Here is a 14,911-nt window from a genome sequence, read left to right on the forward strand (position 1 = left end):
TCTATCCAGATTTCTTTCAGAAGGTAAGTAATGGCATGGTGTAACACATGGTTATTTAGAAAAATTCCTTTAAAAAAAAATCTCACCAGAGCCAGAGGGCAGAGACAAAGGGATTTATTCCCACATTCCCTCCAGGGCTTTTCAACTTGGCACACACCTAACCTGTGAGTTGCCTACTTAAAAGTATCCAAACGAAGAATAAAAAAAAAGTAATGATGAAATTTAAAGAAATTAAATCTCCAGAAAAAAAATGATAAGCAATACATAGCTGTTCCGAGACATTCATTTCTCCAAACACTGACAAGCTGAAATCAAAGCATAGAACCTGCTCTTCCCTGGCTGCGGTGAGTTACAAAGAGCATTTACTTGTCAATGGGTAGAAAGATGTTTCTATGAAGGAGATGACCTTTCTCTGAACTTTTCACGACCGTTTATGAAGTGGCTAAACTGCCACCCTCAGAAGCTAGTAGACGGTCAGCTTGGATCCTCAACCTACCTTCAAGCAGTGTTGTGGTTACGAGAAACTTAAGCCCCAACAAATGACCATGTTATCCAATCAAATGAACCACCTACATGGGTGATGCTTGTTTCCTATAATGTCCATGTTTAATATAAATAAATAAATAAAAATTTCTTATAAAGACGTTTTAAAAAAAGTCACCCACCTCTGAAATAAACTCTTCAACAAGGAGTCGGTAGAGGGCGCTGGAGGGGTCCCGCAGGTCTTCACTATATTGCTTCCCCAGAAGTTGGATACTGAACTCAGCTATCTGCTCCACAGCAGGTTGTGTGGGTTCCTCAGTCACCTTCTCGATTTCATTGCTGATCTGGATTTAGAAAGAATAATAAATGCCAGTGTTTATTCATTCAGTCAATAAATACTTACCGATTACCCTAAAGGTCCCAGACACTGCATCTAACGATGACGTTTTATGTAGTATTCAAATTTACAGTAAATTGAGTAACCTTTAGGATGTAAGTGGATGTTGTAATCCCTATACACTTGTATATTCTTTCAGCACACACTGACAAGGAAGAGCAAGAACATTTCTACAGGAAACTATCAAGATGAGTAAGGAAATAGTTGAATATTCTATAATTTTATCAAAACGTGGCTTACAGGGATGGGTCTCGAACATTTTTGGTCTAAGAACACCTTTAGACTCTTGAAAATAATTCAGCAACTCAAAGAATTTTATTAATATGTATTACAACTATAAATATTTACCAACAAAAATTTCAAAAGATACATTTGAAAACCATACACTAATTCATTTCAAAACAACAGAGTAGTTGAGTATGGTGATACATGCCTTTGGATCCAGCACTGGGAGGCAGAGGCAGGCGGGTTCAAGGACAGCCTGGTCTACATAGTGAGTTCCAAGCCAGCCAAGGCTACATAGTGACACCCTGTCTCAAAAATAAAAATAATAACAGAGTAAGCAAATTTCATGCAAAAATCAGTAACACATGCTGTGAAGCTGAAAACATTGGGAGGGTGACATTGTTTATATTTTTGCAAATTCTTCCATGTCTGGCTTAATGCAAGATGGCTGAATTCTCATGTTTGTTTCTGTACTCAATTAATCACAATATGCTATTTTAATGGAAGCAACATGAAGAAAATCTTGCCACATAAATATGTATTAGGGAAAAAGTAACAGAGCAACAATCTTTTCAGATAACTTGGAATATTCTGTAATGACGCCACACCAGCTTCAAAAGGTCATTTCTTAAACATTAGTTGCCATTGGTCAAAACCACAACAAATTTTGTGTTGCACTCTGTAACATCAAAACCTAAGTCTAGGCTGGGAAACACCTGACTAGCATGTTCAAGGCCCTGGGTTCAATCCCAGAAATTACACACACATGCATGCACAAACACACACACACTCAAGAAGCTGTTGTGGCAGTTTATATCTACATTCCCACAGTCAGGAGGCTGAGGCTGGAGAATGACCATGAGTTCAAGGTCAGCCTGGGCCTCATAGTGAGTTACAGGAGCTGCAGAGTAAAGGCCCAAGATGCTGTCTCAAAAAGAAAAAAGAAAGAGAAATATTTCAGGTCTTCCAGTAGCCAAAGCTAATATAACTGGGCAACAAAATTAATATTCAATTATAATCCAAATAACAAAATACCCATAAATCTACTCATATGAATAAATGAGTGTAGTCACAGTTTCTTCCAGAAGTTTTCTTAATAAATCTAGAAGGAATGAGGGAATTCTACCATTACCGCTAGAACACTACAGTAATAGTTGCTGTATGCAGCACATTTAAATGAACCCATTTATGCCAAGTGCCTCCATTGTACATACAGGAACATGGGAAGGATGCATGAGCAGCCTGAAGATGCTGAGTGACCAATGGCCGAACTGAGACTAGACCATTGGTGTCTTTCCTCTACATTGTACCACTTTTCAACTGATGGCTCATATAACAGAAGTCTATCAAGTTTCAGAACAAGAAATAACCTTAAAGATCAACCCCCCCCATTCCCTCTGAGGCTTGAATTCTCTCTACAACATCCCTGACAAAAGGGAGTCCATCTCAGCTTAAAGAGATGTCATCAGAAACAGACATGCTCTTCATCAGAAACAGACATGCTCTTCAGAGAGGGCTCTCACGCTTCCAAAAAGCTACCACAGTTGGGGAAATCTTGTCATTAAACCCAAACTGCCCCCTGTAAGTTCCATTACTGACAAAGGTTGTGCACCCTGGCTCCAAGTGAACTACAGCCGCAGACGGCCTTTCACGGATGCCAGGACGCCATCAAACGTCCTCCACCTCGTCACCAGCTCCTCTCCTCCTGACACTTCCAATGACCTCAATTTTCTCCTCAGAGTGTGGCACCCATACATGAGTTCTAATTAAGATATGGTAGGACTATCACCTCCTTAAAGGAGATTCTATATTTTTATTAATGCCATCTAATATTACATGACCATTTATTACATTGGGTATTTTTCCAGTAAGTACATTCTACTGCTCAGTAATGCTATGACCACTACTTACCAAAGTTGTTGGTTATGTGGAATTTTAGACAAGACTGTTTTTTTGTTTATTCAATTTCACCTCGAGGCTGGAGAGATGGATCAAGAGCTAAGGGCATTTGCTGCTCTTCTAGAGGATTGGGGGGGGGTTGGTTCCCAGCGCCCATGTTGAGCAGCTCACAACCACTTCTAAGTCCAGTCCCAGGTGACCTACTGCCTTGTTCTAGCTCCAAAAGCACCTTCACACACCTGAACTTAGAGCACACACATATGAACATGCATGCACACAAACACACACACACACACAATTTTTAAAAATATTCCTTTAAATTCCATCACAGTAAACTCAGACAGAGACTTCACTTCTGATATTTTTATTAAAAATATATGTAGTAACCTTATCTCTGAAAAACACCTAAAATGCTGGTTGTTTGAACAACCAGCTGGTTGTTAATGTTTGGAAAACCTAGCTGGTATTTAAGGCAGTAAAAACAGAAAGAAAAAGACCAAGATGCTAAAATAGAGATTACAAGCAACCAGAAAGACAACTTCACAAAGACAGCGTCAGCTTCCCTGAAGCAGATACTATTCCTTCATGGCATACGCTGCGATTTTAAAGATAACAAAAGGTTTAAGTACCAACTGGAAGCACTCTCCATGTTGAAAGTCAAGTCCAAGATTTCCCCATCAAGCAGGGATTCTAAAATCTCTGAGGACAATTTGACAACATATTAGGCAAGACTGAAAGAAGAACTGAAGAGAAAGAACTAGATACAACATTGAGTTTCAACAAAAAAAATGAAAGTTATTAAAATAATGTAGAGCCGTGATGGGGAAATGAGGTGCTCAGACCTACAACTGACCATGAGAGGTAATAGCTAAGACATTCTCAGAATTTACATTAAATAATAATGCTCCGCATGAAGTGGATATAACAAATTCACAACAAAATAAACAACTCGTCCTTTTTTCCTTTGCTTTCTTGCACTCTGCAGGTACCATGTTCATGCAGGTGGAAACCTCTGCAGCCAGTCTACAGGGGCATTCATTATTCTAACGTGTGAGCTCGCTTTAGGAGTCTATGCTCTATTTTCGGAATTGAAAATCATTTTAAGCTTCTTATCATTGTTGTGTCTGATATGGTGGCAACCTGAGGTCACTCATGTTACTATAGTAATTCCACAGCACCATGAAGCACACCCACATAAGTAAGGTAGTTGACTTACTGGATAAACACGTGCATTCTGACTGCCCCACCACCAGCTTGCTTACCCTTTCCCCAGTCTACAGAAGAAGACTTCTGAATTTCCTTCAAGTCAGTGAAAGCTGAGAAGGGTAAGGAAGCAGTGCAAGAAAGTTTGAAGCTAGCAGAGGTTGGTTCGTGAGCTTTGAGGTGGAAAGCCACATCTGTAATATAGAAGGGCAAGGTGCACAGTACGGGAAGCCTTAGACGGCAAGGAAGCAAGAGAAGGAAAGAAAAGATGTTCAAGCTGGAAGGAGGGAAGTTAAGACGCAATATGTGCTTACTAATGATGTGCTAGGCTCTACACGTGTGTACGATATGTGTTTACAAGTGATGTGCTAGGCTCTACACGTGTGTACGATATGTGTTTACAAGTGATGTGCTAGGCTCTATATGTGTATGTGATATGTGTTTACAAATGATGTGCTAGGCTCTACATGTGTGTACAATACGTGTTTACAAATGATGTGGCTCTACACGTGTGTAAAATACGTGTTTACAAGTGATGTGCTAGGCTCTACACATGTGTACAATATGTGTTTACAAGTGATGTGCTAAGCTCTACATGTTGTACGATATGTGTTTACAAGTGATATGGCTCTACACCTGTGTACGATATGTCTTTACAAATGATGTGCTAGGCTCTGCACGTGTGTACGAACACTGGAGACATCTACAAAGCAACTGTTAGAACTCACAAGCAAACTCAGCAATGTTGTGGAATACAAAATTAACAAACAAAAGCCAGCAGTACTTTAAAAACTAATAATAAATGTGTCGCAAAGGCAGCTTCATTCTTAACAGTTACTGAAAATTAAAATTCCTAGGAACAAATTTACTCAAGGAAGTGAAGGAGCTGCACAATGAAATTACCAAACACTGGAGACAGTGGCGCCTGCACAAAGAGGGAAAACATCCAATGTTCATGGACCACGAGAAATAATACTGCTAAAGTTCTGTCCTACCCAAAGAAATTTCAGATTTAATACAATCTCCACCAAAATACCGGTGAATTTTCATAAAAACATAAAAAATTCTCACAGAATCAAAAAAGACCCCAAATAGCCAAGGCAGTCTGGAGCAAAAAGACCAAATTGGATCACAATACACAACTTCGAAACAAACTACAAAGTTGCAATAATCAGACAGCATGGACCAAACACAAAAACCAATGTATAAACGCATGGAACCGAGAGAAATTAGTCCAGTCCCTTATGACCACTTGAATTTTGGCAAATTCCAAAAACATACAACAAAGAACAACCGCAATGATAAATGGTTTCAGGGAAACTGGATATTAATATGCCGAAGAACAAAACTCCATCACACATAAAAATCAATTCAAAATTGGTCAAAGACCTAATGTAAAGACCCCAAACCAAAAAGTCCTCAGAGAAACTCAGAGAAAACTCTTGGAGATGTCTGTATAGGCCAATGTTTTTAATAAGATCCTGAAAGCACAGGCTACAGACACAGACGAATGGTTTTAACATCCGACAAAGAAAGTGAGTAATCAGAAAAGAGAAGAAACAGCATGCAGAACAGGAGAAAATATCCACATGCTGCACATTTGATGATGGATCAGTATTCAAAGTTTATATAGAACTCACGCAACTCAACAGTGACAAGATGAAATAATCTGACTTTAAAAGCTGAGCAACTGAATAGATGTTTCTTTAAAGAAAATACAAAAATATTCACCAAGTGTATGAAAACTTGATGTCACTAATTATCACTAAGTATCAGGGGAAAGCAACTCAAAACTATCCTCTCTCCCTTGTTAGAAAAGCTGTGACTAAAAATCACAAAAAACTTAGACACTAGTGAGGATGAGAAGGTTTTGTAGGCGTCATTACTGGGAACGTAAGTCAGTACTGCCATTTTGGAAAGCAGCATGGAAATTCTTCAAAGATTGAAAGTAGAGCTAATGTATGGCTGAGTGATCCTGCAACTAGGTATGTATTGTAAACAGACCTGTGCCTCTCTGTGTTTCATTTTCCTACTGAGTCTATGAATTGCTCAAGTGTGCATCTCTGTTTGGGATATTACTTCTCTGATTACATACAATTCCTTCATTTCCATGACAATAATTTCTATATCACTTTATAAATGTTTCTATATCTAAGTCATACCTCAGGTTCAGAACTATAACATCACTTCACTGTTCACTAGTCACTACTTACTAAAATGTGATTTTCTAGACTCGATTATTTTGGATACAGTTGTGCTTAGAATGAAAGTATTGATTTATGCAAGATGGTTCAGCAGGTAAAGGCTCCTGCCGCCCAGCCTGACAACACAGGTCCAATCCCTGGGACCCTCATGGAGGAAGGGAAGGACTAGCTCCCACAAGTTGTCCTCCAACCTACACACACACACACATGCACACACACACACGCACGCACACACACACACACGCACACACACACGCACACACACACATGCACATACACACACACACATGCACATACACACACACATGCACATACACACACACACACATACACACGCACACACACACACACACATACACACGCACACACACACGCACATGCACACACACAGTATTGCATTGAGCATCCACCCAAGTGATTCCAAGTTCCTACCATTCTTATTAAGTGACTGGGAAGGGAAGAGTCCAAATCGAACTCCTCCTCCTGAACACATCTGTTATAATGTCCACACTAAGAAAGGAGGGTATACAGGGTAAAAGCAGACGCTAAGAGAAGTTAGAGAAGACAAGAGAAGCTAAGACCAGTTAGAGAAGCTAAGACCAGTTAGAGAAGGCAAGAGAAGTTAGAGAAGCTAGGAAAGCTAAAGAAATTGTAGCAGAGAAGCTACTTAGCAACTGCAGAAGCCCAAAGTGACCTGTCAGCTCGCACGAGAGAGAGAGAGAGAGAGAGAGAGAGAGAGAGAGAGAGAGAGAGAGAGGGAGGGAGGGAGGGAGGGAGGGAGGGAGGGAGGGAGGGAGGGAGGGAGGGAGGGAGGGAGGGAGGGAGGAAGGAAGGAAGGAAGGAAGGAAGAAAGAAAGAAAGAAAGGAAGGAAGAAAGAAAGAAAGAAAGAAAGAAAGGTATAAAGTAACCAAACCTCACCTTTCTGAAGAATGTCTTCATAGTTTGCTCCTTAATAAATAAGTCACGATACAGTGAGCCCTTAAGTTCCTTAAATTCAGAATTTGGGGGGGGGGCATGTTGTGTGTATGTGTATGTGCAGTGTTCTTGTGTGGGGAGGGTGTTAGTATGTGGGCATGTCTGTGTGTGTGTGTGTGTGTGTGTGTGTGTGTGTGTGTGTGTGTGTGTGTGTGTGCTTACATGTGTGGGATATGTGCCTGTTTGTATACAGGTTTCCACATGCATGTGTAGGGAGGCCAGAGGTTGATGGTGGGTACCTTCCTCAACTGCTCTCCACTTTTCTTACCGAGGGAGGGTTTTTGACAAAACCCAGAATTCATGGGTTCATCTAGCCTGCCAGCTTTGACAAAGGAGCCAGCTCTTGGAGGCAGGTGGGTTACCATGGCTGCCTGCCTTTCTGTGAGGGAGATAGAGGCAGGCTTTCCTGGCTGCCTAGCTTTCTATGGGGGTGATGCAGGGGAGGCTTTATGGCTACCTGCCTTTCTATGATGATACACGAGGGCTGCCGTGCCTGCCTAGCTTCCTGTGAGCGTGACACAGCAGGCTGCCATGCTTGCTTGGCCTTCTGTGAGGGTGATACAGGTGGGCTGTGATGGCTGCCTGGCTTTCTATGTGGGTCCTGGGGATTCGAACTCCATGTCTTGCTCCTGCACCTCTAGTGCTCCCTCCACTGAGCCATCTCCCAACCCAGAACTTAACATGACTTCAATAGGATGCTTCCATCTGCCTGGGCAGGGCACAATCCTTTACTTACCCTGGAATCTTTTGTAGCGGACCTCATCTGTAAGTGCCTTTTAGCAGATGGGCTCCTGTTAATGTCTATTTCAAAGGTGTGATCACAATGCCAGAATTTGAAACTGCATAAAATCCACTTCCTTTCTCTCTAAAGGCCAAATCTACTGAGGATTAGAAGGTCACATGTTTATCACCAATGAGAGTTTCCCAGAAATCCTCTATCAAAAAATTACCAAGATGACAGACCTATTCAGCTCTTCCAAGGGTGCTGTGGGATGGTCTGTATGTCAAATGTGTTGCTGATTGGTCAATAAATAAAACACTGATTGGCCAGTAGTCAGACAGGAAGTATAGGCAGGACTAACAGAGAGGAGAACTGAGAGAACTGGAAGGCAGAGGGAGACACTGCCAGCCACCATGACAAGCAGCATGTGAAGATACCGGTAAGCCACGAGCCATGTGGCAAGGTATAGATTTATAGAAATGGATTAATTTAAGTTATAAAAACAGTTAGCAAGAAGCCTGTCACAGCCATACAGTTTGTAAGCAATATAAGTCTCTGTGTTTACTTGGTTGGGTCTGAGCAGCTGTGGGACTGGCGGGTGACAGAGATTTGTCCTGACTGTGGGCCAGGCAGGAAAACTAGCTACACAAGGGACATCAGATTTCTGAATGGACTGGATTTAGAATTCATGTTTTTCAGAACCGTGTACTGTGTGAAGTCCTGTGCAGTCTAGAAATGGGATAAATCCTGTTAACCTCCATCCTCCATGTTAGAAAGTAACAAGACTGCTGGGCGTTGGTGGCGCATGCCTTTAATCCCAGCACTCGGGAGGCAGAGGCAGGCGGATCTCTGTGAGTTTGAGGCCAGCCTGGTCTCCAAAGCGAGTTTCCAGGAAAGGTGCAAAGCTACACAGAGAAATCCTGTCTCAAAAAAAAAAAAAAAAAGAAAAAGAAAAAAAGAAAGAAAGAAAAGAAAAGAACAAGACAGAGCTGGACTTACACTCTCCTCTGGGGACACCACACTGGTCTCTGAGGCCACCGCTGGATATGAAGCACTGGGAACAGCACCTAAGCAGAAGACAAAACGCACAGGACATTAGTCCTTGAGTAAGCCTGAATTCAGGTCAGGAATTAAAGCCTTACTTCAAAAGCCATTCTTATAAATCCTTTGCTTTTTTATGTTGAAGGTTTTTTTAGTCAAGAGACATTTGGAGAGGCTTCCTAGAATCTTAATAATTAAGATTCTCTGAACAAGAGTTTTTTTTTTCTGGTGTTTGTTTGTTTGGTGTGCCAGGCTCTAGTACAGATGCCAGGAGACAAAAAGAAAGTTTCTATTTATAGGGAGCTATCTAGTTAGTAAAGGGAACAGACACTGAAGTTTATAACTACACTAGACTTATGGAACTGCAGCTTGACCATTATTTAACAATCATCAAAGTGAGCTACATCATGCTATTCTATTTTTGTAGATGTTCAAAATTTCTAACACAAAGAAGTTTATAATTTTATTAAAAATAATAAGAGCACCAGGTGGAGATGCACATCTTTAATCCCAGCACTCAGGAGGCAGAGGCAGGTGGATCTCTGTGAGTGCAAGCCCAGCCTGGTCTACAAAGCAAGTTCTAGGATAGCCAGAGCTGTTACACAGGGAAATCCTGTTTCACAAAACAAAAACAAAAAAAAATTTTTTTTAAATAATAAGGGCTTGAAAGATGCCTTTGGGTTCAATCCCTAGCAAAAAGAAAAAAGAAAGAAAGATAAGGAATGGAAAAAGAGAGAGGTGAGAGAGGAGACAGGAAGAGACAGGGAGAGAAAAAGACTAACTTACATGAAATACAGAACATGGGGCTGGAGAGATGGATCAACAGTTAGAGTTCTTCCTGTTCTTTCAGAGGACCCTAGTTTGGTTCCTACCACCCACATCAGGCAGCCTGTAACTCCAGCTCAGGGGATCTGACACTGTCTTTGGTGTGATGCCCTCTTCTGACCTCCCCAAGCACATACATGCACATTGCATACACAGAGAGAGAGACAGAGACAGAGACAGAGACAGAGAAAGAGAGAGCAACAAATTTAAATTAAATTTTAAAAAAATCTAAATTAAAAAAATAATGAAAATCTATTAAACTTAAAAAAAAAATACAGAGCACAAAGGGAAGTTCTGCATGCCAGGATGTGTCAGAAAATCCTTATACTGGGAAAGTCCGGGTCAAATATCACAAAGTGACAACACAAAGTGTCTACCTTCAACTCAAGTGTCTGTCTTAAAGGAAAACGTGTCAACAATCCTGTCTTAAGCTACATTCTGACTTTTAAAGTACTCACGGCATAATATCATGAACCAAGTGAAAAAGAATTATTTTTCTTGGACAATATGCAAATAGAAAAAGACACAATATTTTTTTACATGTGAGCTGAAAACCTATACCTCTTTGAAAAATTGTCCTAAGTCTTCAATAACTAAGGAATAAAAGTGAATGAAGGCAAAAAGCATACCTGCCAGTGTTGAGGTATCACCAACAGGAACTGGAGATGATGACTCATGCCTAGGAGGGAAAAAATGCAGCTATTAAAAACTACAGAAACCTGGGAAATATAAAATTTGGAACTTGGATTCTCTGGCGATTTGAAAGAAAATGGTCCCCAAAGGGAGTGGCACTATTAGGAGGTATAGCTTTGTTGGAGTGGGTGTGGCCTTGGAGGAGGAAGCATGTCACTATGGGGATGGGCTTTGAGGTCTCCTTTGCTCAAGTTACACCCAGTGTAGCAGACGGTTCACCTCCTATTGCCTGTGGATCAAGATGTAGAATTCTTAGCTCCTTCTCCAGCACCATATCTGCCTACATGCCACCATGTCCTGCCATGATGATAATGGATGAAACCTATGAAACTGTAAGCCACCCCATTAAATGTTTTCTTTTATAAGAGTTGCCATGCTCATGGTGTCTCTTCACAGCAACAGAAACCCTAGCTAAGATGGGTTCCCAAAGGAATTCCTTAGATCACCAAATAAGGGTTCCCAAGCCAACATACCAAGTTGTAAAGTCAAAAAAATATAACTTCATAATTTATCTATTTTTGTATTTATTGATGCCTCACCAACATAACCACCCTATATAAAGAACCTTCCTAGTTGTAGCTCATCCCCCATTTTCTTTTTCTTCGGGTAAAATTATGTGAAACTATTTTATCTGCCTACTTTGTCTGTTCCCACCCCCTTTATCCTCTAGAATGTATTGTCAGTATAGAAGCCTTGCACTCATTCAGTATTTAGATTAATTGAAATTAAACAGCTAGAAACTCAGTTCCTTATCCACAGCAGCCACACTCCAGGTATTCAGTGCTCACCTTCAGTGGCTAACGGCTGTCACACTGCACAAGACAATTAAGAGCATTTACAGCATCACAGAAGGGTCTGTTTTCTCAACACAACCACATTGAGAACCTAAACTCCAGGCATCTGGACAGGTGATTTAGATAAGTACAGGGAGGCCTCAGTAACAAGAAAACATCAAGAGGCATCTTGGGTTGCAGCATGTGAGGGAAAAATAAAGTGAGGTTCGATTGCATTTAGAATATATATTAGCATAAGCAAACCTGAACAGATCCATCAGTTACCCATAGGCAATACCTTCATGCCAGACAGAAATAGTAATTGATTAATAATTATTAATTATTATAATAATAGTGTGGGAGGGAAATTCACCAAAGTCAGACTGAACTGATCAACACAGGAGACCAATGTGTGTGCTAACATGGGCAATGCCAGTGTAGCCCTTCATGGGCTGCATTACAGGCTGTCTTATCATATGGAATCTCTCTTCATACAGACAGAATCATTCTTTGTCCTTCTTTTCAAAACTTTTCTTGGGACTTGGGGCTGTGAAAGACAGAATGAGCCAGGCGGTGGTGGCGCACGCCTTTAATCCCAGCACTCGGGAGGCAGAGCCAGGCGGATCTCTGTGAGTTCGAGGCCAGCCTGGGCTACCAAGCGAGTTCCAGGAAAAGGCGCAAAGCTACACAGAGAAACCCTGTCTCGAAAAAGAAAAAAAAAAATACAGAATAAAGGTATTTGTTTCTAGCCGGCACAAACAGGATGGGACAGTTTGAGTCTGCAGTCAGAGAACACAAGCATCTGACTGAGGTGATCAAGCCAGGCCAGCTCCAAATAAAACCGATTCCATGTCAGCCAACTCCCAGGCTTTTACTCACTTCTTACTTGTCCCGTCCATCTTTCAGGCACTATCTTCAGGGGTTTCTTAGTGTGGTAAAAGAAAAGAAAAAAAAAACCTCCTCCCAGTAAAAACAAAAAACAAATCTATATTATTCCTCATTGAATGTAGCTGAGGGAGTATTATATCATCTCTAGAGCATAGTGACACAGAACCAAACTGAGATATAATGTGTGTTATGATATCCATGATTATTTAATGTAGAAACCCTGGTCTTTGCAAAATATATGGTGTGGGCAGCTTGACCACATCACAATGCAGAATTAATAAAATATAATTAAAGTCACTCTGGTGAGTTAATTCATCTTCTTTTCTCTGTGTACATGTATGGATATATTCACATACACACACACACATAGCACAGCACAAATACATATTGATTTTGGTATGGTTGCTTAAACAAAATCAACAAAATTAATAGATGCTGCACATGTTGAGGTGCTGGGCCATGGAGAGTCTAGGAGAACTTGTAAATCAAAGCCTCTTCCCTCCAGAGGATTGTCTGTGAGGGCTGTAGAAACAAGTCAGACATTTCTTACTCACTTGCAGACATCCTGCAGATGGCTGCTAAAGGTTGCCTGGTGGGCTACACGGGGAGAGCCGGGCTTTAGGTGTTTCCTGAAATTACTTTCTTCCTACTTAGGCCCATGTGAAGGTACTTTAGTCAAACCCAGTTTGTGCTGCTGCTGTGACAATTAAATGGTGGAATAAATATTTTACACAGTACAGGTAGTTTTATCAGAGATTACAATCTGATTTTTTTGTTTGTTTGTTTTTCAAGACAGGGTTTCTCTGTGTAGCTTTGCGCCTTTCCTGGAACTCACTTGGTAGCCCAGGCTGGCCTCGAACTCACCGAGATCCGTCTGGCTCTGCCTCCTGAGTGCTGGGATTAAAGGCGTGCGCCACCACCGCCCGGCTTACAATCTGATTCTTGAGAGTCAGATGGGTGTGGGTCTAAATCCTGAATGCACTCCATGCTCAGCTGGGTTGTCTGGAGTCATTTAAACTCTGTTTCTTTGTATAATTTTTTTAAAAAAATATAGCAAATGCTCATAACTTGGAGAAACATCTTGACCTGGAGGGTTAAGCACAGGCCTGATTATGAAGGACCATGGGAGCCAGCTTGATCTTGATCTTTTAAGAGCAACAAGAAGCTAGTCACTTGTCTTGCAGAGGAGAGGGACATGGTCCAATATATTATTCTGAAAGCTATTTGGCGAGAGTGTATAGCAAACGGATCAGTGAGAGGCAGAGACCCAGCAGCAAACTTTGCACTGAAAGAAGTGTTTATTGGCCGTAGGAATCGAGGAAGCAGGAGAGAACAGGCAGAGAAAGAGATCGCTGGAAACAGAAGAGAAGGAGAATAAAAAGTAACAGTGACGGCAGCAGCTGGGAGAGGGACATCCATTTTCTTTGGGGGTGTGGCCATCAGTAGCTGCCCATGCTCCTGAAGAAGACCACACGTCCATGTGCATAAGGGTGGCCCTAACTGGACAGCAGGGAAGAAAAGAACAAGAAGCTGGAAAGGGGTGTGCTGGAGGGGGTTGTGGGAAGTGGATATGACCAAGCGACATAGTACACAGGATACATCGATGCAATTCTCAAAGAGTCAATTTCCTAATATTTTTATAAATAAAGGGCATATTACTTTAAAATTAAAAATAAAAAAGAGAAGGAAGGGGAGAGAGAGAGAGAGAGAGAGAGAGAGAGAGAGAGAGAGAGAGAGAGAGAGAGAGAACCGGGCAGTAACATGAAGAAGAGAAACGGAGTGAGGTGAGACACTCTGAGTCCAGTGGACGGTGGATGTGAAGAAGGAGGTGGTTTCTCCAGCTCTCTCATTAGGACCGAAGTTTCACAAATAGCGAACATTGCTAACGACTTACTCACAGGAAGAAAAAAGTAAAAACATATACTGTGATATGGTGTTCATCAGAAGGATATGCTTATCAGAAGGAAACAAATGATGTTTCCCTATGAAAATTTTTTAAAAAAATTTTTAAGATAATCTTTCACATATGCATAGAAAACCCCCAAATCTGTAACCTGCTGTAAGTTGTTCGACCTCTTAAGACAAGGGGTTAGGGAGGAAGGGGAGTGGATATGATTAAAGCACATTGTATCCAGGATGAAGCTCTCAATGAATAAATTTTAAAATTAAAATTAAAAAGAACCTGAGACAAGATTCCATGTCAATATCTAAACACTGATGGCCTTTACATTTGGAATAGACATGCTAGCCTATAGCAGTCCTTTGATAGTTTCTAGACACCCTCCAACCTTGGTTCTGGAACAGGAGTGATGCCTTGTTCTTGCATGTGTGCCTTTTTTTAAGCTATTTGCTCACTAGAAACACACACGTGAACACACACGCACACAATGCTGAGAGCTACTGTTCTCAACATCAGCCACTCATCAGAACAACCTAGAGTTCTTCTCAAATTGTCACATCCTGGCCACATTTCAAAGCTATCACACCAAGATGACTATCACCTTAAAGCTTCCCGAATAAACAAGGTCTTCTTTTGGCTGAGAACAAAGAACCAATACCAACCAGTGCAACAAATTCTCAGGC

General features: G+C 41.2%; 1 protein-coding gene across 1 annotated transcript in view; it reads right to left on the reverse strand.

The window, feature by feature from the left end:
• Impg2 (interphotoreceptor matrix proteoglycan 2) overlaps positions 1-14,911 on the reverse strand; it is a 70,095-nt gene that overhangs the window by 31,844 nt on the left and 23,340 nt on the right. The window contains exons 6-8 of the mRNA XM_037209707.1: positions 10,604-10,653; positions 9,108-9,175; positions 666-827 (exon numbers count right to left, since the gene is read on the reverse strand). Of these exons, the coding sequence (XP_037065602.1) occupies positions 666-827; positions 9,108-9,175; positions 10,604-10,653 (280 nt within the window). The remainder of the gene's footprint in view (positions 1-665; positions 828-9,107; positions 9,176-10,603; positions 10,654-14,911) is intronic.

Source organism: Peromyscus leucopus, chromosome 12 (genome assembly GCF_004664715.2).
Source record: "Peromyscus leucopus breed LL Stock chromosome 12, UCI_PerLeu_2.1, whole genome shotgun sequence".
Taxonomy (NCBI): domain Eukaryota; kingdom Metazoa; phylum Chordata; class Mammalia; order Rodentia; family Cricetidae; genus Peromyscus; species Peromyscus leucopus.